Raw genomic sequence first — 22,710 nt, 5'->3', positions numbered from 1 at the left:
TACATAGAGGCCATACTTGCACTTTGCAGGCGTATTAGTCCCACCATGCTGGAACCTGAAAGCGTACACCACATCTTGAAAGGAATTAATTCTGTGGCTTATAACGCCCTAATTGCCCAGAATCCTTCTACTGTTGGCGTCATTATTGCGACCTGCCAGCGCATCGACCAGCTGCAGTCCTCCCGATAGCAGCCCGGCATTGCTACTGGCCCGACCTCTGCTGACCTGGATCTGCGGGCACTGATTCGAGCCATCATCCGGGAAGAGCTCCAAGCCCTCAAGCCTGTCTTCCGTACCTTCTAATGACGCCGGTCTCCGCAACATCATTAAAGATGAGCTGGCAACAATCACCCGACCTATCGCGTCTGACCCCCCTGCACCCCGCCCAGCATCGACTTGCGCACGTCGCAGCATCACCCCCTCTTTTTGTTCCGCCACCCCAACTGGCACCGCCCTACAATCACATCCATGCAATGGCAACGGCTCAACCTGCATCACCCTATTAGACACCTTGGCGCCCCTCCCGACCAATTTGCTATTACTGTGGCATTAGAGGACATATATCCCGCTTCTGTCGTCGCCGCTTTCAGAACGAGCGCCGTGGTTACGATACCTTCGAAAGTGACATGCCTTCAACGTCATATTATCAATGCCGGTTTATTCCAAGCCCAGCTGGTCGGTTCTCTCCGCCTCCAGTGTCCTCGTCTGAGCCTGGTGAAGCCCATGTATATCGACGCCGCTCCCCATCCCCATACCGCCGCTCAGTTTCTCCGCTCCGTCCTGCAACAACTCGTCCTGTCCGCCATCCGTAAAACTAAATGACGCAGTTGCCAGAGGTCAAACTGCACTCTGCGAACTTACTAAAAGTACTCCTGATCGCCCGTACAGTGATTTATGTTTTCGCTGAAGGGTTATTGGTCGAACCTTTGATTGATACAGGGGCTGCAATTTCTGTTATTCACGCTGATTTGGGCTACCGCTTGCGAAAAGTGACAACACCATATGATGGACCTCAACTACGTGGAGCCAAGGACGTTCCTCTGCGCTCTTCAGCAAAGTGCACTGTGCGAGTTGTTATTGACGGCGTCCGCCACCATGTGCAGTTTGCTGCGCTTTCACCTTGTGCGCATCTGATGGTTTTTGGATGGGATTTTTTGTCAACTGGGGCTCCAGCGTTAATTTCTTGTGGCGACCGTGTTATCCACATGGCACAGAGTGATTTTACATCTGACTTTTCTGAGCGACATTATTCCCTCATTGCCGCAGCTGAAACTGTTTTGCCTCCTCTGTGCGAAGAACTACTTACCGTTGTTTCTGCCCATATCACTGACGGAGACGTACTCATCGCACCATCTCATCATCATCTTGCCTTCCAATGAAGTCTTGTACGATTCCGCAGCGGCTCAGCGATAGTTGCTGCCACGAACACATCCCGTGAATCCCTCGTGCTGACTAAAAGAACTTCCCTGCCATGCATAGTGGACGCTCACCTTAAGTCCACGATGGTGCTCACGGCCCTGCTACCTGAGCAACGGGATTCATCGCACGTCTCTCTTCCCATCCTGTAGAAGAAAATCAGTCCAGACCTCATGCCGCACCAACAAAAACAATTGCTGGAATTGCTTCAAGCCCATCAAGCCATTTTTGATGCCACTTCTCCACCCCTGGGACGCACTAGTGTTGCACACCACCGTATCATCACTGAAGGTAACTCGATCGTACGCCGACGACCTTATCGGGTTTCTCTCTCGGAACGAAAACTAATCGAAGAAATTGTGAATGCCATGCTCCGTCGCGATGTTATTCGTCCATCAACAAGCCCATGGTCCTCCCCAGTTGTATTAGTTAAAAAAAAAAGAACGGATCGGCACGATTTTGTGTTGATTTTCGCGCACTCAACAAAATTACCCGTAAAGATGTCTACCCGATGGCGCGAATAGATGACGCCCTTGACTCTCTCCAAGGCGCCGAATATTTCTCGACCTTGGATCTCCGCTCAGGTTATTGACAAATGCCTGTGCATAAGGGCGACAAAGAAAAAACCGCTTTCGCAACTCCCGATGGACTTTACGAGTTTAATGTTATGCCCTTCGGCCTGTGTAACGCACCAGCGACATTTGAAAGAATGATTGATATGGTACTTCATGGCCTAAAATGCAGAACCTGTTTATGTTACTTGGACGACATTGTTATCTTTTCGGCAACTTTTAACGACCATCTCACGCACCTGAATGAAGTCCTGACGTGTCTTTCTTCAGCGGGCCTTCAGCTCAAAACCAAGAAGTGCCACTTTGCACAGAAGGAAATTAAAATATTGGGACATCTGGTTAGCCATGACGGCATTCGTCCAGACCCTGATAAAATCAGCGCGGTCTTGAACTTTCCTCGCCCGCAACGAACTGCAGATTGACGCAGTTTCCTCGGCCTGGCGTCATATTTCCGGCGTTTTAAAAGCATTTTGCAACTATTGCGGCGCCACTTTATGAACTACTTAAAGCGCGCAGCTCTTTCGTGTGAACTGAACAGTGCAACACTGCTTTTACCGACCTAAAGCACGCCCTCATATCAGATCCGCTTCTTGGCTACTTCAACGACAGCGCTCCTACCATCCTGCACACTGATGCCTGTGGTCATGGTCTTGGCGCTGTTTTTCTGCAGTGCGATACGACTTCGCGTGAGAAAGTCATTGCCTTCGCCAGTCGGACCTTGACTCCAGCTGATAAAAACTACGCCATTACCGAGCAGGAATGTCTTGCCGTCGTCTTGGCTGTTCAAAAGTTTCGCCCCTACCTGTATGGTCTTCACTTCACAGTTGTGACCGATCACCATGCTCCTTGCTGGTTGTCTTGACTAAAATTCTGACAGGCCGACTTGGTCGCTGGATTCCACGCCTGCAAGAATACAATTTCGACGTCGTTTATAAATCGGGTCGCCAACACCAAGACGCCGACGCTCTTTCTCGCTGCCCACTTACGGAATCATCCTGCTGTTTTTCTTCGCAACCCATTTCCACCTCTGAACACAGCCGACCATCTCTTCCTCCGACGCATATTACAACAGTTTCTTTTGACGATTCTGAACACAAACACGCACTCTGCTCGCAGCAATTAGCTAATGCCTACTGCCGGCCCATCATCGACCGCCTTATCGGCGCTTCGAACCCGCCCAATGCTAGGCTTCGCCGACAGCTTCGCAATTTCAAGCTCGAAGATGGCATACTATGCCGCTACGTGTATTGCCCTGATGGAACTCGTTGGCTCCCAGTCGTGCCGCGTGCGCTTCGTCCACGTATACTGGCGGCTTTCCATGATGACGCTACTGCAGGTCACCTTAGTTTTGGCAAAACATATGACCGCGTGAAAAAACGATTCTTTTGGCCTGGCCTATCTATCTTCTACCGTAGCTAAATACGTCGCTTCCTGCCATCTGTGCCAACGTCGCAAGCGGCCGACTTCTTCGCCCGCTGGCCTCCTACAGCCTCTTCCATGTCCCGCCAAGCCATTCGACGTAGTCGGCATCGACTCTCCGATGGGGGTAACCATTGGATTATAACAGCTGTCGACCATTTTACACGCTATGCTGAGACGGCCACTGTACTGACTGGTTCCGCTGAAGAAGTACCTAATTTCTTTTTGCGGTCAATTGTATTGCGTCATGGCGCTCCTCGTGTGCTTCTAAGTGACCGCGAAAAGGCCTTCTTATTGACAGTCGTATCCGAAGTTCTTCGTGCGTCATCCACTCTCCATAATACAACCTCAAGCTACTATTCCGACTAACTGACTAACCTCAAGCTGACTATCCCGACTGAGCGATTTCATCGCACCCTATGGGATATGATATCCATGTACATCACACCAGATCATCGAAATTGGGATACTGTTCTACCATTCGTCACATTCGCCTATAATACTGCAGTGCAGCGGACTACCGGTTGCTCCCCATTTTTTCTTGTTTTATGCCGTCCTCCCACTACAATCTTTGACACTTCCTTCTTCTCTACGACCGCTTACTCCTCATCATTACCAGCCCAGTTCTTATCCCGTGTGGCCCGATGCCGACATCCTGCCCGCCTCAACACAAAAGCGTGCCAGCAAGACGGCAAGAGTCGCTACGATTCGAAGCATCGCGTGGTCTCTTTTCGTCCTGGTGACGAAGTACTGCTCTATACACCACTGCATGCCCCTGGCTTAAGTGGTAAGTTTCAGCGCTGCTATCTTGGTCCCTACAAGGTCATCAACCAAACGTCCCCAGTTAACTACCAAGTCACACCTGTTGATTCCCCAGCCGACCGACGCCACCGTGGAACTCAAAATGTTCATGTATCTCGCTTGAAGCCGTTTGTGCGCCGCGGTACATCGGTTGGTTAGGAGCGGCCAGGCTGGCCGCTTCCGATCCCCCGGGCAGATTGTGTGAGCCCTCCACGGATCTTCTTTCATTTGTACATACCATGACCTTCTTCTTCCTCTTGTACATACCATCACCATCCTCCCGCGGCGCCTGCTCCGGCACGCGCTTGGGGTTTGTCCATCGGAATAAACGCCGGACACGCATCCTTGCCTTGCCGTCTCGACCTGCCCTTCTTCGACAATATATATATATATATATATATATATATATATATATATATATATATATATATATATATATATATTGTTACGATGAAACAGCAAAGGGGTGTTTATTTACAGTGATATGGCAGGGGGATAAGATGAAGCCTACTAGCCCCAGGCACCAACGCTCCTTCTTCCTCTTCTGTCCCACCATCACCATCCTTCATCGTCGTCATTACCGTGACATTTCCCCCCTACTCAGACGAAGCCCTCTGGGCGTGTTCGTGAGTCGTGCGAGGCTGACACGGCTTCAAGCGGGCAACATGACACAGTTCGGTTTTGGCAGACCGGCGACCGGCGACCTGCCCCGCCGGGGTGGTGCAGTGGTAAGATGCCCGACTACTGTGCCGGAGTTTCCGGGTTCGAACCCGACCACGGCGGCTGCGTTTCGATGGAGGCGAAACGAAGTGGCGTCCGTGTGCTGTGCGATGTCAGCGCACGTTAAAGATCCCCAGGTGTTCGAAATTACTCCGTAGCCCTCCACTACGGCTCCCTTTCTCTCTCTTTGCACTTTCATTCCCACCTCCCTCCCTTCCCTTACGGCGCGGTTCGGGTGTCCACAGAGCAAGTGTGACAGTTACTGCGCCTTTCCCTTCCTGTGAACCAATTTAACTTAACTTAACCGGCGACCCGATGCTGTCAGGCGGGCTATTCCATAAGTTAAATCACTAAGGCGTTTGATAACCACATATGGGCCGTCATAATGGGCCAAGAGTTTTTGATGTAGGCCAGGGCGCCGAATTGGACGCCATAGCCGACTAAATCACCTACAGAGTACGTGACCCGCCGCGTACTGGCATCGTATCGCACTTTAGAACGTTCTTGTGAAGCACCAGACCGTAATCGGGCGATTCTCCGAGCTTCTTCGGCGAGACAGAGGGTCTCAGCCAGGCAGGGGTCTTCACGGTTTGTGAAGGGCAGGATAGTATCCAGAGAGTAGCGTGGCGGTCTGGCATAGAGCAGAAAAAATGGACTGTGCCCAGTCGTCTCATGCGTGGCGGTATTAAACGCATACGTGATGAAGGGCAGTATGGTGTCCCAGTTTTTATGCCCTGCGTCCACATACATGGCTAGCATGTTGATAAGCGTTCTGTTGACGCGCTCAGTCAAGCCATTTTTCTGGGGATGGTATGGCGTCGGATGTCGGAAAGTTACGGCGCATAAACGCATGAGCTCTTCAACAACATCAGCAGTGAATTGTCGGCCCCGGTCAGGGATGACAATTCGTGGAGGCCCGTTTCATAAGATGACTGATGCAGCAACAAAAGCGACACCTAATGCGCCGTAGCAGATGGAAGAGCGGCGGTTTCACAGTAACGTGTGAGATAGTCCACGAAGATTACAATCCAGCGATATCCATCCACGGACTTCGAACACGGACCTGCGAGGTCAATGCCTACTTGATCAAACGGTGCTGTCGGGGTCTTCACAGGGTGCAGAAAGCCAGACTGAGTTGCAGCTGGACGTTTGTGGCGTTGACATTGCTTGCAACTGGCAACGTATTGTTCGACCGTCGAGCGCATTCTGGGCCAGTAAATTCTTTCTTGAGCACGGTGGAGTGTTCGAACCGATCCCAAATGCCCAAAAGTTGGATCATCATGCATAACACGTAATACGTCCGTGCACAACGTCTTGGGAACTGCGAGTAGGTATCGCTGGCCGACAGGCGAATAACTCTTTTTCCATAGGAGGCCATCATGCACACAAAAACGGCTTGTAGGTACGTTGGCTTGGGCAAAGAGAGGCTACAGACTGGTATCATTTTGCTGCTCCGTTTTGAAAACATTCGTGTCGGGGAACGCTGGCTCGAGGGTCGATGTATAATTGTCGAAATCGTCGCTTTCAGGTCCAGTCGTGGCCATTGGCATCCTCGAAAGACAATCTGCGTCTGCATGACGCCTCCCGCTTTTGTAAACCACGGCAAAGTCATATTCCTGTAATCGGAGGGCCCAGCGTGCGAGGCGACGACATGGGTCTCGAAGGTTCCGCAGCCTACAGAGTGAATGATGGTCAGTTACGATAGTAAACGAACGTCCGTACAATAATGAATGGAAACGCTGCACAGCGAAAACTACAGCTAGGCATTCCTGTTCGGTGACTGTGTAGTTTCGCTCCGGCTTGCTCAGGGTACGACTTGCGTACGCGATAACATGTTCTCGTTCATTGTGCCATTGGACAAGGACTGCACCAAGACCGATTCCACTAGCGTCCGTGTGTACTTTTGTCATTGCAGTAGGATCGATGTGACGTAGGATAGGTTTCGATATTAAAAGAAACTTCAGTTGACGGAATGACGCGTCGCAGTCTGGTGTCCAGTTAAAAGTAGTTTTTGTGGAGAAGGCACGTCAATGGGTAAGCAACGTCAGCAAAACGATGTATAAAGCGTCTAAAATACGAGCACAACCCTAGAAAACTGCGCAAGTCCTTCACTGTCTGCGGGGGTTTAAAAGACTCAACAGCGGCAGTTTTCTGGGGATCCGGCATTAGACCATCACCATTGACAAGGTGTCGTAGCACCAGCGCTTGGCGCTCTCCAAAGCGGCACTTTTTGGAGTTCAGAATTAGGGCGGCGTTGTGCAGACAATTCAAGACACGTACTAGACGGTCATTGTGTTCTTGGAAGGATTTCCCAAATATGACGACATCGTCCAGATAGCAAAGACAAATGTCCCATTTTAAGCCGCGCAAAACTGTGTCCGTAAAGCGTTCAAATGTTGCTGGCGCATTACACAGCCCGAATGGCATAACATTAAACTCATAAAGGCCATCTGGCGTTACGAAGGCTGTTTTTTTCTTTTCGGCAGGGTCCATTGAAATTTGCCAGTAGCCAGATCTGAGATCAAGACAAGAAAAATAGGACGCACAAGAGAGGCAGTCGAGGGCATCATCTATGCGAGGAAGAGGATAGACGTCCTTTTTCGTAACAGAATTTAGACGCCGATAGTCGACGCAGAATCGCCACGAACCGTCTTTCTTGCGTACAAGAATAACAGGGGCAGCCCAGGGGCTAGATGACTCTTGTATCACCTTCTTCTGTAGCATGTCCTCCACTTGCTCATGAATGACTTTGCGCTCAGATGGGGACACGCGATATGGCTTTTGACGAATGGGACGAGCCGAACCAGTGTCGATGCTATGATGGGTCCGATGTGCGGGGCGAGAGGTTGGTCCATCTGTTTCAGAAAAGTCAAACATAGGCGAAAAAGGTAGAAGAATATCCACAAGAGTACGGCGTAGAGGTGAGTTGAGATCGGCGCTGATCATGCGGAAGATCGAAGTTTCATTAGCAGGCAGAGGCACGGTGGCACTCGTAGCATCTGTGACCAAAGCAACGACGTGGGGCGCATCGGGTCCACAGGAGGCAAGCTTCAATCCCGTTGGTAAAACTGCGGGCTCGGACGATGGATTGATGGTCCATAACGAGGCACTACCATGATGCACGGATATCATACAGTGAGGGATAATTACATTTTTCTTCAGGCATGCTGAGTGAACTGGGTGCACCATGGCATGGAATGAAACCTTCTCAAGAAGTGGAACGGACACGGGGACGAACATTGCAGACAAGGGTGGAACTACTGTGTCTTCGGTAATACTAAAAACTGTTTCTTCATCAGGCCACTTTCAAAAAGTGTCGGCAGATGCGAGCCATCAAAATGAACCTCTTGACTTTGGCAGTCCACGGTAGCGCCACAAAACTTCAAGAAGTCCATTCCTAAAAATATCTTGCGTAGAGTGGGGTAAGACTACGAATTCGGCTTGAAAAATTGCACCACCCACAGACACTTGGGCACTACACACACCCAGTGGCCGCAACGCTTCTCCACTCACACCACAAAACGTTGAAGCACGGTCATATTCAAACATCACTTTGCGTTCCAACAAGCGCCTAAACTGATTACTCATCACAGACACAGTCGCACCCATATCCACCAAAGCTAATGTATACACACCATCAATAAACACACGAATTTTGTTTTTGAGCATTATAGTTGGAGGGATGTTGGCACACAGCACATTTCCAGCGGCCTCACCCCCATTGGTCGCGCTGGTTAGTTTTCCTGCTGAGGATACTGAGGCGACATGGAGCGCCGTCGTGGTGATGGAGAACGACGCGCACGGAAGGCGGGTGGTGGAGTAACACTTCTGTCAGATGCAGGGGAGTGGTCGCGGATATTCTGGTTATGGATGTTGCGATAATACCCACGCTGAGTGTTTGATTGTTGAAAAACGGGATTGTATTGCCGATTGTTGGGTACTGTTGGAAGCGCCGGACGGTTATAGCGAGGTGGGAACCTACTGCGGCAGTATCTGGCGATGTGACCTTCGACGCCGCAGCGGTAGCATATCGGCGGGGAAGGTAGAAAATGCTGTTGCGAATAAGAGCAGGGAACAGCTGGGTGCGTCGTAGGTCTGGCTGAATGCTCAAACTGCTCAGGAAGCTCGGTAGATCGAATGGAAGATCTATGTGCACTTGAGGCGACGTCATACCTTGGGGCGTCAGGCACCGACGCATTCCGGTTGGCGAAATGCATAGGAGGATAGTCAATGGAAGCTGCAACTTCAGGAGCTTGTGGGAAAGGCTGAACGGTAATCGCTTGTGGTGGCGAAGCCGGCCTTCTAGATACCCTCTGGACAGAGACCTCAGCAGATTCGTGCATGGGAAGTGGGTTGAGCCGCAGGAGTTTTTCCCGCACGATTTGCCGGATCGTCGACGGAATATCTAGTTGGGCGTGGTCATAAAGGCTGGCCACGGTAGGCATGTTGGCCAGCCGCCCAAATTTTGGCACAATACGACGCGTTTTCAGAGCTTGAAAAGCGCGGATGTGTTTAATGACATCGGAGATGGTTTCAAGGCTGTCTTTGGCGATTAAAAAGTTGTACACGTCAGCCGCGATACCCTTCAAAATGTGGCCGACTCTGTCTTCTTCGGGCATGTTGGAATTGACACATCTGCACAATCTGAGGATCTCTTCTGTATAAGTGGTACAAGTTTCATCCGGCAATTGAGCTCTTTGGGCAAGGGTCTGCTCAGCCCGCTTTTTGCTCGGTACAGAGTCACCAAAACGCTGTTCGATCTCGGAACGTTCCCAAGTAGCCAAATTTTCCTCGTTATTCTCGCACCATGTCATCGCCGTGTGAGTTAGAAAGAAGACGACATTTGTGAGCATGGTGATAGGGTCCCACTGGTTGTACCGACTAACTCGTTCATAATGAAGTAGCCACTTCTCAACGTCCTCACCTTCCTCTCCTGCAAACGGTCGTGGTTCCCAGTAAGGCTGGCAGGGAATAGAGCTGGAGGGGGCAGGCCTGTCACCAGCCTGGCTAGCAGCGTCGCGGCTGGCACGGTTAGAATCGGTGTGGTCCATGATGTTTGAAAGCGGTGGCAGTCCAGCAAGGCGGCGACTACGTCGAAACTCCAGTTGTTCTTGCTGCGCCGTACTTGGGGATCGAACGGAGCACCTTCCACCAAGTTGTTACGATGAAATAGCAAAGGGGTGTTTATTTACAGTGATATGGCAGGGGGATAAGGTGAAGCCTACTAGCCCCAGGCACCAACGCTTCTTCTTCCTCGTCTGTCCCACCGTCACCATCCTTAATCGTCGTCATTAGCGTGAGGATGCGAGAGCATTTAACCTTTAACGATTGAAGCGTACTTCGCTCTCTCTCTATATATATATATATACATATATATATATATATATATATATATATATATATATATATATATATATATATATATATATATATATATATATATATATATATATATATAGTAACGGAGAAGAAGCACTGACATGGTCGTTCTCTAGAACACCCTGCTTTATTTTATCTTTCTCGTCTTCTTTCGCTCCGCTCCTCCGATTTCTACCTCATCTTTGCTGTCTCGGCATCACTCTCGCCCACGACTATGGATCTGAAAGGAAGAGACACCACAGCTTCACAAATAATGCGCTTTATGACGGGGAGAACTCTACGAGGTCACGTGGATGCAGCTAGCACAGAACCGGGTTATGTGGAGAAATAGGGGAGAGGCCTTTGCCCTGCAGTGGGTATAGTCAGGCTCATGATGAGGATGATGATGAATTCTACGAATTTTTATGGAAACCCGAAGACGACAGAGGTCAATCATGAACCCACGTACAGGTATCAAATAGGCGCTGCAAACAACTGTGACCATAATGAAAGTTGCGTTGAACACCAATGGTTTAAGCTAACTATTCGAAACATTTCTCTTCTCCTCTGGTGGTCATGATAATAAGAAGAAGCAGTACATGGGATTGGAAAAAATTTATGGTCAGCAATGAGTGATTTATGTGCGCTACACTTAGATGGCCTCAAGTCCGTAGCTCTCGACTACCTTTTGAGCCCACTCTATAGCCTGAACTTGCGTCAACGGGTCTGAGCTGGCCAGTAGAGCCTCCCACTGCTCTAAAGAAAGGACTGCTAGTACAACTTATTCAGTCCATTCCGGCTTATTCTGGCTGGCAACCTGCCTGTCGTGGTACAGGGGTCCAGAAGTTGATAGGTGTTTCCAAGTTGCACGTTCCTGCAAGTTGAGGCTGTTGTCCGATGGTTCTCCTCGATCTGGAACTGCACTCATGATGCATCCACACTTGATGTTGGCTTGCTCTCCTTGCGTGGCATCTGATGGTGCTCCCTGATCTGGAACTTCACTCGTCATGCATCCGCAGTGCTGACGGAAATAAAAAAAGCTGCACCGAAATGCTCGTTCCTGCTGCCACCGCTGCCACCGGAAGCACCGTACCGCGCACAGCTTCACTGGGTACGCCGGTATGTGTGGGCTCGTTCCTTCCCGACGAACTGGTGACCTTCCTGTGCGGACTTCACGTCTATCACACTGACATTGGAAGTAGCGAGCGTTTTGTTCCTGGTGTCACTTCATATTCAACTTCCTGTCCTTAGATGCGTATAATAATTTTACGGTATTGTTTATTCAGGGTGCGGTGAACAAAAATGTGCTCACCAGTGTCAGTGCCGCTGATGAAGCCGTAGCCGCCGACCAAGTTAAACCACTTCACTGCTCCAATCATTCTCCCACGGGAAAAACAGGTTTCCTTCACGTGCTGCACCGCTTCCCGTTGTTGTTGTATGCGATTTGCAACACCTTCAGGATGCTTGTTGACGGGCGGGCTATGGGCAGTACGGCATGTGCGGAGCTGCTTTTCGCCGTTTTGGATTGACACCGCCATGCATGGGCAGGCAGCATGCTGAGGTGCTGCTGATATCCCGGCGGCAGCAAGAACCCCGCGACGACTGGCGGTGTCATGCAAGGCGGCCGCCCGTTGGACAAGGATGGACAGGCTGTGGGTGTCCAATGTAGTCATAAAGGATACGTGGGTGGCATCGTGAAAGCCGTCGGCGATGCACTGTTTAGCACATGGAGCGGGTCACTCGATACTGCCGGCCTGAAGAAGACGGGCCTTGCCGTAAATGTATAGGGTGACGTCTTCATCTGGAGCCTGGCGCCGCGATCACATCGCCGTGTATTTGACGTCGTACGCACTGGCCAAGGGTGTAAAGGCAGCAAGAAGGAAAGAGGTCCAGGCCGACCAAGTGGTGTAGCGGCGGCCTTCGTACTGGTGCCAGGCGCTGGGGACGCCATGGAGATGGTCTTCGGCGACGGCGAGTGTGGTGGCTGGAGACCAGGTGGAACGCGGGCAGCAGCGTCGATAACTTGAATCAACGCTTTTGCGTCATCTGAAAAACCGCGGAATTTCAGAAGCGGTCCCTGCGGTACTGAGCAGCCAGAGGACAGAGAGGCATGGCCAAGCGCTGCAGTGGAAAAGGCGGATAACACCCGCAAGGTGAAGATGGCTTTGGGAAGGAGGGCCACCAGAGCCGAATCCGCCAAGGAGGCATGGACGCCGTTCTCGGTCGGAATAGAAGTTGCTGAGGCCCAGTGAGCCGGTCGTGTGACTACCCGGCCACTTTGAAGGAGGGGCGGGTCGGGGACGTCCGGGTCGGGCCAGAAGTTGGTCGACTGCGCCATTGTAATGCTTCTCCGATCTCTATTTCATCTTTGTTGTCTCGGCATCGCTATATATAATTATACATATATGGCATCAACGCTAAGACGACAAACAGGAGACCTTGATGCTGGGTCATTTCTTCTATGCTAAAAATAAATATAGCCCTGCTTTGTTCAAATTAGTCAAAGCGTCATCCCTACCCACTTTTGAACATAAGCCACACCTTTGAAAATAATCTTTTTTCTGACCCTTTTTCTGTTCTATCATAAGTTTTTACTGTTTAGTTTAAAGTATATAATTAAATTTAGCCGATCTAATCAATTTAACGAGTATAAATAATGACCGATAAAACCATGCTAATACTTTCTTACGTGAACCTAATTTTCTAGCCATCTTTTTTACAATTCGGTTTGTGATTTGCATCTCGCTCTTGTCGTTATCACAGATCAATCAAATATTCAACAAAACTGATCTTGGCATTCTAGATCTGAAAATTGTTGTTAATCAACTGGTCATATTGGAGGTAAGTAATTTCTGAGATGCATTTCGTTACTGTGGTCAAAGAAATATAATTTTAATGAAATAAATAACTTTTGCTTGTGCATATTCTGCGTGCAATGTTGTTGAAAATGATGCATTCGTGTTAGAAATGTATTATGACAATGGTTACAATATACGGTATTAGACATATTTTTTTATTCTTTATTCAAGAGGTAGCCCCCATTGTCCGAAGGCGTTATATCAGGGGGGGTTAGAGATTGGCAAAAAATAAATGTTCACTTGCAGAACACACTTGCATTTCTGAAAGCCGGTTCCACTGTTGCACTGTTTTAACAAAAAATGAATTTGCAAAGAGGTTCGTCTTGGTACGGTTCTCTCTAATTTTGAGAGAGTGGTCATGTCGTTTAGAAATGTAAAACGGCTGTTTTAAATAACTTTCAAAATCAATCCCCGTTTTTCCGTGAATTATTAAGTACAGCAATTTTAGCCTCAACTTTCTTCTACGGGAAGCGAGTGATTCCCACTGCAATTCTTCTTTCATTGCTGTACAACAATCCCTTCGCCCGTACCTCCCCAAGACGAACCTTGCTGGTCTATTATGAATTTTCTCGAGTTTGTCAATTAATACCTGTTGTGCAGGGTCCCATGCAATACACGCATATTTCATGATGGGTCGAACACAAGAGAGAAAAGCAGTTTTCTTGAGGCTTGGCTGCGAACACCTTAAACTTCGCTGTATAAAATTTAGTGCCCTACCGGCTTTGGTAACCACATGGTCGACATGAGCATTCCAGTAACAGTCATTTGTCAGTATAACACATAAATATCTGTATACGTACATTTCTGGCTGATCAAATCATTGCGTATGCGATACTGAGCTCGGACTTTGATTTTTTCCGCGAAAAACAATGAGGCCCTTTCTCTGTATTCAAATACATTTTCCACTTAAGACACCAATCGTGGATAAGTATTAAGCCAGTTTGAAGTTGAGCAACATCATTGGCATTGTTAATTTTTCTGTACATAACACAGTCATCTGCAAACAGACATACACTTGAGGAGATACCGAGTGAAATATTATTATCATCATCATCATCATCATCATCATCATCATCATCATCATCATCCTGATTATACCCACTGCAGGGCGAATGCCTCTCCCATATTTCTCCAGTTAACCCGGTTCTGTGCTAGCTGCATCCACTTGACCCCTGCGAACTTCTTAATCTCATCCGCCCACCTAACTTTCTGCCGCCCCCTGCTACGCTTTCCTTCCCTTGGAATCCAGTTTGTTACCCTCAGCGACCATCGGTTATCCTCTCTTCGCACTACATGTCCTGCCCATGTCCATTTCTTCTTCTTAATTTCCACTACAATGTCGGTAACTGAGTAAAATATCATTTATATAAATTATGAACAGGAGTGGCCCCAGGACAGACCCCTGTGGGACCCCCAATGTCACATCAACATAATCTGAGCATTTACCGTTCAGGACTACACGTTGGCGGCGGTCGAGCAAATAATTCTGAATCCATTTTATTACAGCTGAATTCAGATTTACCACTTTTTAGTTTATAAAGAAGGGGTGGGTGTGACACAGTGTCAAACGCTTTCCGAAAATCCATAAATATGCAGTCTGGCCCCCGCGGTCAACTTCAGATGCAAGTTCATGGTAAAATTCGACAAATTGAGTACTACATGATAAGCCTTTGCGGAACCCATGTCGTTCTTTTATTAGCAAATTATTCTTTACTAGGTGGTTCATTATTTCTGTGTATAAGATGTGCTCCAAGATTTTGCATGAAACTGATGTTAGAGAAATAGGCCTGTAATTTGACAAATCCTTTCTTGCTCCGCCTTTGTGAATTGGGACTACATAGGCTATGTTCCAGTCGTCTGGTAAAAGACCTGTACCCAAAGATTTTTTTATAAATAATATGTAAATACTGTGAGATAGGATGAGCACAGTTCTTTAGCAAACTGAGTGATATGCCTTCTGGACCACAGTCCTTTGATTCATCTATATCCTCTGAGAGCGCTTGAATCCCTCTACTCTTATTTCAACTGTCAACTAGCTGCATTGTTGGCTCATAACTTGTGTATTGTTGGGGACTGAGGATATCCTTAGGTAGGAAAGCAGATTTGAAGTGAGTATTAAAACACGTTGCCTTTTCTACATCACTAGAAATCACCTGTTGATTATAAACAATATCACATACACCGACTGAAACTGGTCCACACTCCCTTAAGTAATGCCAAAAGAATTTAGGGTTTTCCTTCATTTTAACATCCAGCATTATAAGTACTCTTCTTTCGCAGTTTTAAGTTTTTGCTTGTGCTCACGCGTTAGCTCAAGTAATCTGCCAAGGTGATCTTCACGTCTTTTTCTTTTAAACTTGAGGTACGCACGCCTTCTTTTCATTATCACCTTTATCAAACTAGCAGTCACCCACGGCTTTCTACGTTTCTTCAATATAGCCGAATCTATATTTGGCACATGAGCATCCCTCAGTTCAAAACGTTTTTCCTAAAATAAGCGCCATAATTCATGAACATCGCACTCATCATATAAGCACTGAAAAACGGGCAAGTGATCTAGTTATTTTTTGCACATTCTAGCATAGTCACCTTACTCGTAAAAAAGACTCGCCTTGACTCACATTTCTTTTGTCTATTATGCGATGCTTTTATACATACAATGACCACATAACGATCACTAATGCCTGGAATAACATTAACAGCATTAACCTGATCCGGAGAGTTGGAGAAGAAAAGATCTAAAATATTTTTATCCCTAGTTGGTTCTTGAACGTACTGTTATAGGCCAAAAGTATCTATGATACCCTTCATTTCTGTATTGATTGCGCAACCTGTTGTGGTTACACACACGCCATCACCCCAATGCAGATCCGGCAGATTGAAATCTTCCCGAGCAATATCGGTTTTTTGGAAAACCTCGGAAATAATTTCATAAAGTAATTGCAACATGCTCGGATCAGAACCGGGTGGGCGATAAAATTATCCGACAGCGTATAACGAGTTGTCGTGTAACGTAAGTGTACACCACATTGAGTCAACATCATTGTAATTGACATCTAGTAATGATGAACCTACAGAAGACTGCACCACCAGAAAGACGCTTCCGTCAGAGCGGGATCTGTCTTTGCGGTAAGCAATAAATTCTTTCGGAAACACCTCGCTATCACGAAACGATGCATCTAACCAGGATTAAGTACTAAATACTATGTCTGCCTTTACACACTCCAGAAGACTAGCAAACTCATCAACTTTATTTACAATGCTTCTGCAGTTCACAATTACGGCCATTAAATCCCGTTGGAGGCCTTTCCTTGGATGAATGGGGCGTCATAGTTTTATGGCAGGAACAACCACCTGTTCTTTGTTGTCCAACATAAAAGCCTTCCCGTGCAGAATAATTTTGTCATACTTTAGTTTTATCTTGCTTTGTCAGCCTCTTTAGTTTTTGCATATTTCCACAGTCGCTTCCGCACATTACGTGTCCCTGCTGAGTAACCTTGATCCACGCTATAGTCAGAACACTTAAACTTTCTCGCGAAACTCATGACTTCCTGTTTTCTTTATAGGAGGCAAAGTTCATTATTTTCGGTCACGCAGTTTTATCACCGTAATGCCCGATACGGTGCGCCTTTTGCACAGTTTGCAATTCAATCCCTAGCTTTGACTGAGAGATGCTTTTGATTCGGTTCTCTGAATCTTCCCATATATCTGATAGGTTGCTGTCATTTACGCCATAGAAGACAAGGCTTAGCCTACGACTTCGATTTTCAAAATCGGTATTCTAGTTTGATTGGTGCATAGAGCTAAAAAGACAAGGACACAGCGAGACACACAGGACGTGCGAGACACACAGCGCACGTCCTGTGTGTCTCGCTGTGTCCTTGTCTTTTTAGCGCTATGCACCAATCGAACCATCACCAACTCGCCCACGCTTCCACTCTTGCGGTATTCTAGCTGTGCAAATCATTTACTTCTCGCGTTAAGCGTTCAATAACATTTCCCTGTTCAGTGACTGGTTTGTGAAGAGCGTCAATCTGTCCACTAGCATTATCGAGTTTACTGCTTATATCCCCTATGGTGGATTTATGATTAGCGATCCTCTCGTCAATGGTATCTACCTTAGCCATAATAGCTGCCTGACCGCTTTGTAAACTCTTGAGCAGTTCCACCTGACTTTCACTAAGAGGGCCAGGATTGAGCTCAATATCTCTAGAACGTAGCAGTAGGAGCACCAGGTATAACATCCGATTCACAATCAGGCTAAACTGCTGGCAACATACAAATTTGTGTACTCGTCTCCTACGACAAACAGAAGCACTTAGCATGGGTGGAGCCGGCAATACAGACAGAGGTCCTCATATTACAATAGGGTAACGGTAACTAACCTGCATGTGCCACAGTAGCGTGAGGCGCATGTCGGCAAGCATGCCGGCTCCAAATCCGACGTAGCCAAAGTGCAGCGGGTTTAAGTAGGCTTGCTTGCAGTCACGTGGTTCCAGTTGCTCGAAGAAGATTGGCGAGTCGCCGACAAGGAAATCAGTGTCCGAGTGAAGCTTGGAAACGTTGATGATCCGCTCTTGTCGATGGTAGACTACACGACGGTGGCCTCTCAACCATGCGCGGCCGACGAAAAAGGCTCGATGAGGCAACACACCGCTTGTCCGGCCGGACTGAGCACAGCCGAGGTTCCGAGTGCAAAAAAAGACCTGCATGTGCAACAGTAGCGTGAGGCGCATGTCGGCAAGCGTGCCGGCTCCAAATGCTTCCCTTTTATGCTTCAGATAATAATTACACTCTAGGGGCAGTGCAACGCTTTCCAATACGCATTTCTGCTTTATATTGAAGTCAATTACAGACCCCATTTGCCACATCATCCTGACAAATGAACCCTGCTATGCGGCTTCCTTCTGTATTGGCTGGCACCTCATGGCAAAAATATGCAAATTAACTTTCAGGACCTTAGAAATAGCATGCAAATCTGTGCCATTCGGCGGAGTTTTCAAATAATTGAGACGAATTTTGCACCACTTCTTGCAAAAAGTCGGAAAATGAAGCTGGGTATAAACCTTCTGCAGACATAAACACATCACTAAAACGTTTCAGTAAGAAGTTAGTGAAACTCGTGAGTTTCAGTAAGAAGTTAGTGAAACTCGTGAGTTTCACTAACTTCATACAGTCGTAAACATTCTGTAATTTTAATTAACTCCCAATAAAAATAACAAAAATTGTATATAGCGTTTCGCAGTGCAATGTTTCCTATTTGTCCAAATTTCGAACTACATATAGGTGAGCACCTTGGAGAGGTGCGGAAGATTAGAACAAGAAGAACCTGACGTTTACTGGCGCAGCCGATAGTACGATTCGGCAACTGCAGCATTCCGCAAACCCAGCCCGTTATTTGAGATGTCGCAACGCTATCAGCGCACATCGAAGACTGCCGGCCGTTCAAGGTGGAAGAGCTTCGCCGCGTGCAAGGACCTAGGGACCCCAAGAGGAGACGGTCAGAGGCAGCGGCGAGTAGGAGTGCCCACCATTTGATCATTCTCTTTCTGTATTGGCTGGCACCTCATGGCAAAAATATGCAAATTAACTATACATAAATATGATTTCATACTTACATTAAACACATCACTAAAACGTTTCAGTATGAAGTCAGTGAAACTAGTGTTTTCAAGTAAAAGATCGCGTAGAAAGCAAGAATCGAAACTAAAAATTCTGTGAGTTCAATGAACACCCAATAAAAATAACAAAAATTGTATATAGCGTTTCGCATTGCAATGTTTCCTATTTGTTCAAATTTTGAACTACATATAGAGCTTTCATTTCTAGTTGTTAAATAAATTCACAACTAATGACAGACATGCCATTCTAAAATGGATCTCGGGTTGTTTTTAAACTGGCAAATCTTTCGCAATATCCACAGTTGGCATAAAAAAGGCCAGTATAGTAAGGCCGCTGTGGCCCTTTAATGTTTCGGCGCGCGCGCCGCAGAAAACGGCGATGGAAATTTCTACAAGCTTCGAGAACGCGACGCTATCGATTACGTAATCACGGTCACCGCGCTGCGCCTCCACACCCTCGTCCTCATGGGCGCAGTCACGCGTGCATTCCCCCGCACGGTACTGGCCCTCCTCCTCGCTTCGCGCGGGAGGGCCGTGCGTGCTGACCAGGTTCGAGTAAATTCGAGACCTCTCCGGAGAGCCGAAGGAGGGAGGCTTAGCTTTGGCAGCGCTAAGCTGTTTTCCGTTCCTCTTCCACGCCTAGAAGCTTCTGCGCTGGCTATTTAAGAGCGCGCCGAGCAGCCATCGACGGTTCTGGTTCTCGTTCTGGTTCCGATTGTGGTTTGATTCCCGCCCGAAGAAGACAGCGTAGCAGGCAGGCCCCGATTGAGAAGTCGTCAAAAGAGCGATGCGCTCGGTTTGCAGTTATTCTTTCGCCCGGTCTCTTTTGTAAAGTGTGTCTTCTCACTGCCTCGTGTAAATTACTTTTCTGTATCTTGTGTTTGTGTCATATAAAGTGAATTTCCGTTTTGTGACTGCAAGTTCGTCGTCCTACGTCTCATTGTGCGTTTGTGTGTGAAATGCACGTCACCTGCCAAATCGAGGAGCACATTGAAGAGGTGCGGAAAATTAGAAGAATAAATAGAACCTGACATTTCGAGGAGCACCTTGGAGAGGTGCGGAAGATTAGAGGAACAAGAAGAACCTGGCTTTTACTGGCGCAGCCGGCAGGATGATTCGGCAACTGCAGCACTCCGCAAGCCCAGCCCGTTACTCGGGTCGTCAAAAATTTATCGGCGCTTACCGAAATCTGCCGGCCGTTCAAGGTGGAAGAGAGACGCCGCGTGCAAGGGCCTAGGGACCCCAATAGTAGAGGGTCAGAGGCAGCGGCGAGTCGGAGTGCCCACCAGTGTGGAGCGACGCGCAAAGGAAGGAGTATCGTTGCCGAGGTGGCAAGATATCCCTGTCGTTCGGGGTAGGAGCTTCGTCGACGCGTGCAAGGACCCAGGGACCCCTCGCAGTGACGGTCAGCGGCAGCGACGATCGGAAGTGCCCGACAGCAAGGAGCGACGCGGCAAGGAAGGCGCAATCGTTGCTCTTTGCTCAGGTAAGCGGTGTTTCTAGAAACTAGAAGGAACGCTTTGAAAGAGCAGCCCCGAACTATATTTGAAGGCAACGTGTCTGGTGACGCAGTAGCCTCGGCGTCGGACGATGCCGCGAGTACAGAGCCGGCGGAGACGGCCTTCGCCGGAGCGAGCGATGCTGTCGGCGTGCGCGGCGCGTTGCCAGCCAGCGAAGCAAACACCAAAACATCAGCTAAAGTCTTCCCAACCAAAGTGCCCGGGTGCGATCAAATTACCGAGGGCGTCAGCGTCCCGCCAGGTGCACTGGAAAGCGCGTGGCAGCAGGAGATCAAACTCAAGCCCGCTGTAGACGAGGTAATTGAAGAGCGTAATGCTGTCGCATGTTTACGAACTGATCCTGACGAATTAAATGCAGCAGATGCGGGTGAAACAGCGACGCTGGGCGTGAGCGCTTACCAAGAACAGGGCGCCACAGTTGATTCAGCGACAGCGGTCGCGAGCGATGCGGTCGTCGAGATCCGTGATAATACCTTGACCACAGCAGACGTCTCAGCAGCTGTCGCAAACATCCAAGTCATCAACAGTCACTAAATTGGCCACCGTTCGTACTCGTGAACCCGAGACGCTCAGTAAAGCGACGAGTCTCCCATTGGAAGGCGAGCGTTTAGCATTCTGCATGTTTGCAGACCTATGATGATGAACTGATTTTTTTTGGCGCAAGGGCATCTTAGGCCAAAGAGCGCCACACAAAAGGATTTTTTGCAGACCTACATGAGCCGCATGATGCCGCGCCCCTCCTTAGCTGTACAGTTTCGAGATGAAACAAATTCTCCACATGTGCGTGAGCAGCGTCGCGCCGGCGGGCGGGAGCGGCCCTGCTCGCCTGCGCATGAAAGTGTGTGCGCTCGCGAGCATGCAGTGACAACCGAAGCATGCAAAGAACACTTGCCGGACCTGACCGCATGGGATGTCTGCGGAACGCCAGGATCTGGGACTTGCCGTGAACATATTGCATGCTGTGCAGTGACTGTGCGCGAGAAAAGTGCGTTTGAACTTTGTGAGCGTGAACTTTGTGTGCCAGGAACTGTGACAAGCTTTGAACGTCATGCATGCCGTATAGCGACGGTGAAAAGGAACTGTGCATGTAGATCGTGTTCTTTTGAACGGGAAGTCGCGGCCCTTTGTATTTGTTCGGTTTGGGCTGGACTCAAAAACCCAGGAATCATCTTATGGTGGGGCGTGTAAGGCCGCGGTGGCCCTTTCTTTATTGTTTCAGCGCGCGCGCCGCAGAAAACGACGATGGAAATTTCTACAAACTTCTAGAACGCGACGCGACCAACTACGTAATCTCGGCCACCGCGCTGCGCCTTGTCGCCCTCGTCGTCATGGGTGCAGTCACGCGTGCATTCCCCCGCATGGTCCCGGGCCTCCTCCTCGCTTCGCGCGGGAAGGCCGCGCGTGCTGACCATGTTGGAGTAAATTCGAGAACTCTCCAGAGGGCCTAGAGGGGGGAGTTATATCTCTGGCAGCGCTAAGCTGTTTTTCACTCCTCCTCCGCGCCTCTAAGCTTCTGCGCTGGCTAATATTTAAGAGCGCGCCGCGCAGCCATCGACGGTTCTGATTTTGGTTTGATTCTCGCTCGGAGAAGGCAGCCTAGCAGGCAGGCCCCGACTTAGAAGTCATAAAAAGAGCGATGCGCTCAGTTTGCAGTTAGTCTTTCGCCCAGTCTCGTTTGTAAATAGTGATGTCTCACTGCCTCGTGTGAATAGGTTTTCTGTACCCTGTACCCTGTGCTCCGCGTTCTTTTTATATAAAGTTAATTTTCGTTTTGTTACTGCAAGTTTGTCGCCCTACGTCTCATTGTGTGTATGTGTGTGAATTGTACGTCGCCTGCCGTGTCGAGGAGCATCTTGGAGAGGTGTGGAAGATTTGAAGAACAAGAAGAACCTGACGTTTACTGCTCTCAAGCACAAACAACTACAATTATTAGGTGTAAAATGAAATCATGAATTGTAAACTGTTTGATAGAAAATACACAAAAAAAAATTGTTCAGAACGAATAAAAAACTGCTAAGTTGCGTCTCTTCGATCGTTATGGAAAAATAGTTGCCAATTTAGCTGCAATGTTTCTTAGCGTTAAAATAAGTTGAAACGGTTTTCAAATTGTATGACATTTGGTGGTTGCAATGAACGAGTTTCGTTAATCATGTGTGTCAATTTTGTATTTAATTTAACCGATAAGAAAAACAGAAATTGTTTGTTAAAAATGTGCCATGGTCACGCCCTCGTCGCTGCCGGGCGTGGCTATTGCGCGAGTCGAAACTAGGGAACTGGTGGATATGTGACGTCAGTTTTGGAATGCCGGCTGGCCGGCTAGGCCGGCCGCGCGCTTGCTTCGCTCTGTCGCGCGCTTTAGGAATCTACGCATTAGCGCAATCTGCTGCTGGTGCCATTTGTTTTCTCTAGTTCTATCGTTCTGTAC

The 22,710-nt window shown here is 48.3% G+C and overlaps 1 protein-coding gene across 1 annotated transcript in view; it reads left to right on the top strand.

The window, feature by feature from the left end:
• Positions 1 to 22,710, top strand: part of LOC146174918 (uncharacterized) — a 201,051-nt gene that overhangs the window by 31,440 nt on the left and 146,901 nt on the right. The window contains exon 3 of the mRNA XM_084585487.1: positions 13,050 to 13,127. Coding sequence (XP_084441613.1) covers positions 13,050 to 13,127 — 78 coding nt within the window. The remainder of the gene's footprint in view (positions 1 to 13,049; positions 13,128 to 22,710) is intronic.

The sequence above is a fragment of the Amblyomma maculatum genome, chromosome 11 (assembly GCF_055883805.1).
Source record: "Amblyomma maculatum isolate TAMU_Amacu chromosome 11, ASM5588380v1, whole genome shotgun sequence".
Classification (NCBI taxonomy): domain Eukaryota; kingdom Metazoa; phylum Arthropoda; class Arachnida; order Ixodida; family Ixodidae; genus Amblyomma; species Amblyomma maculatum.
The sequence above is the reverse complement of the archived record's forward strand: the minus strand, read 5'-3'. Positions and strand labels throughout refer to the sequence as shown.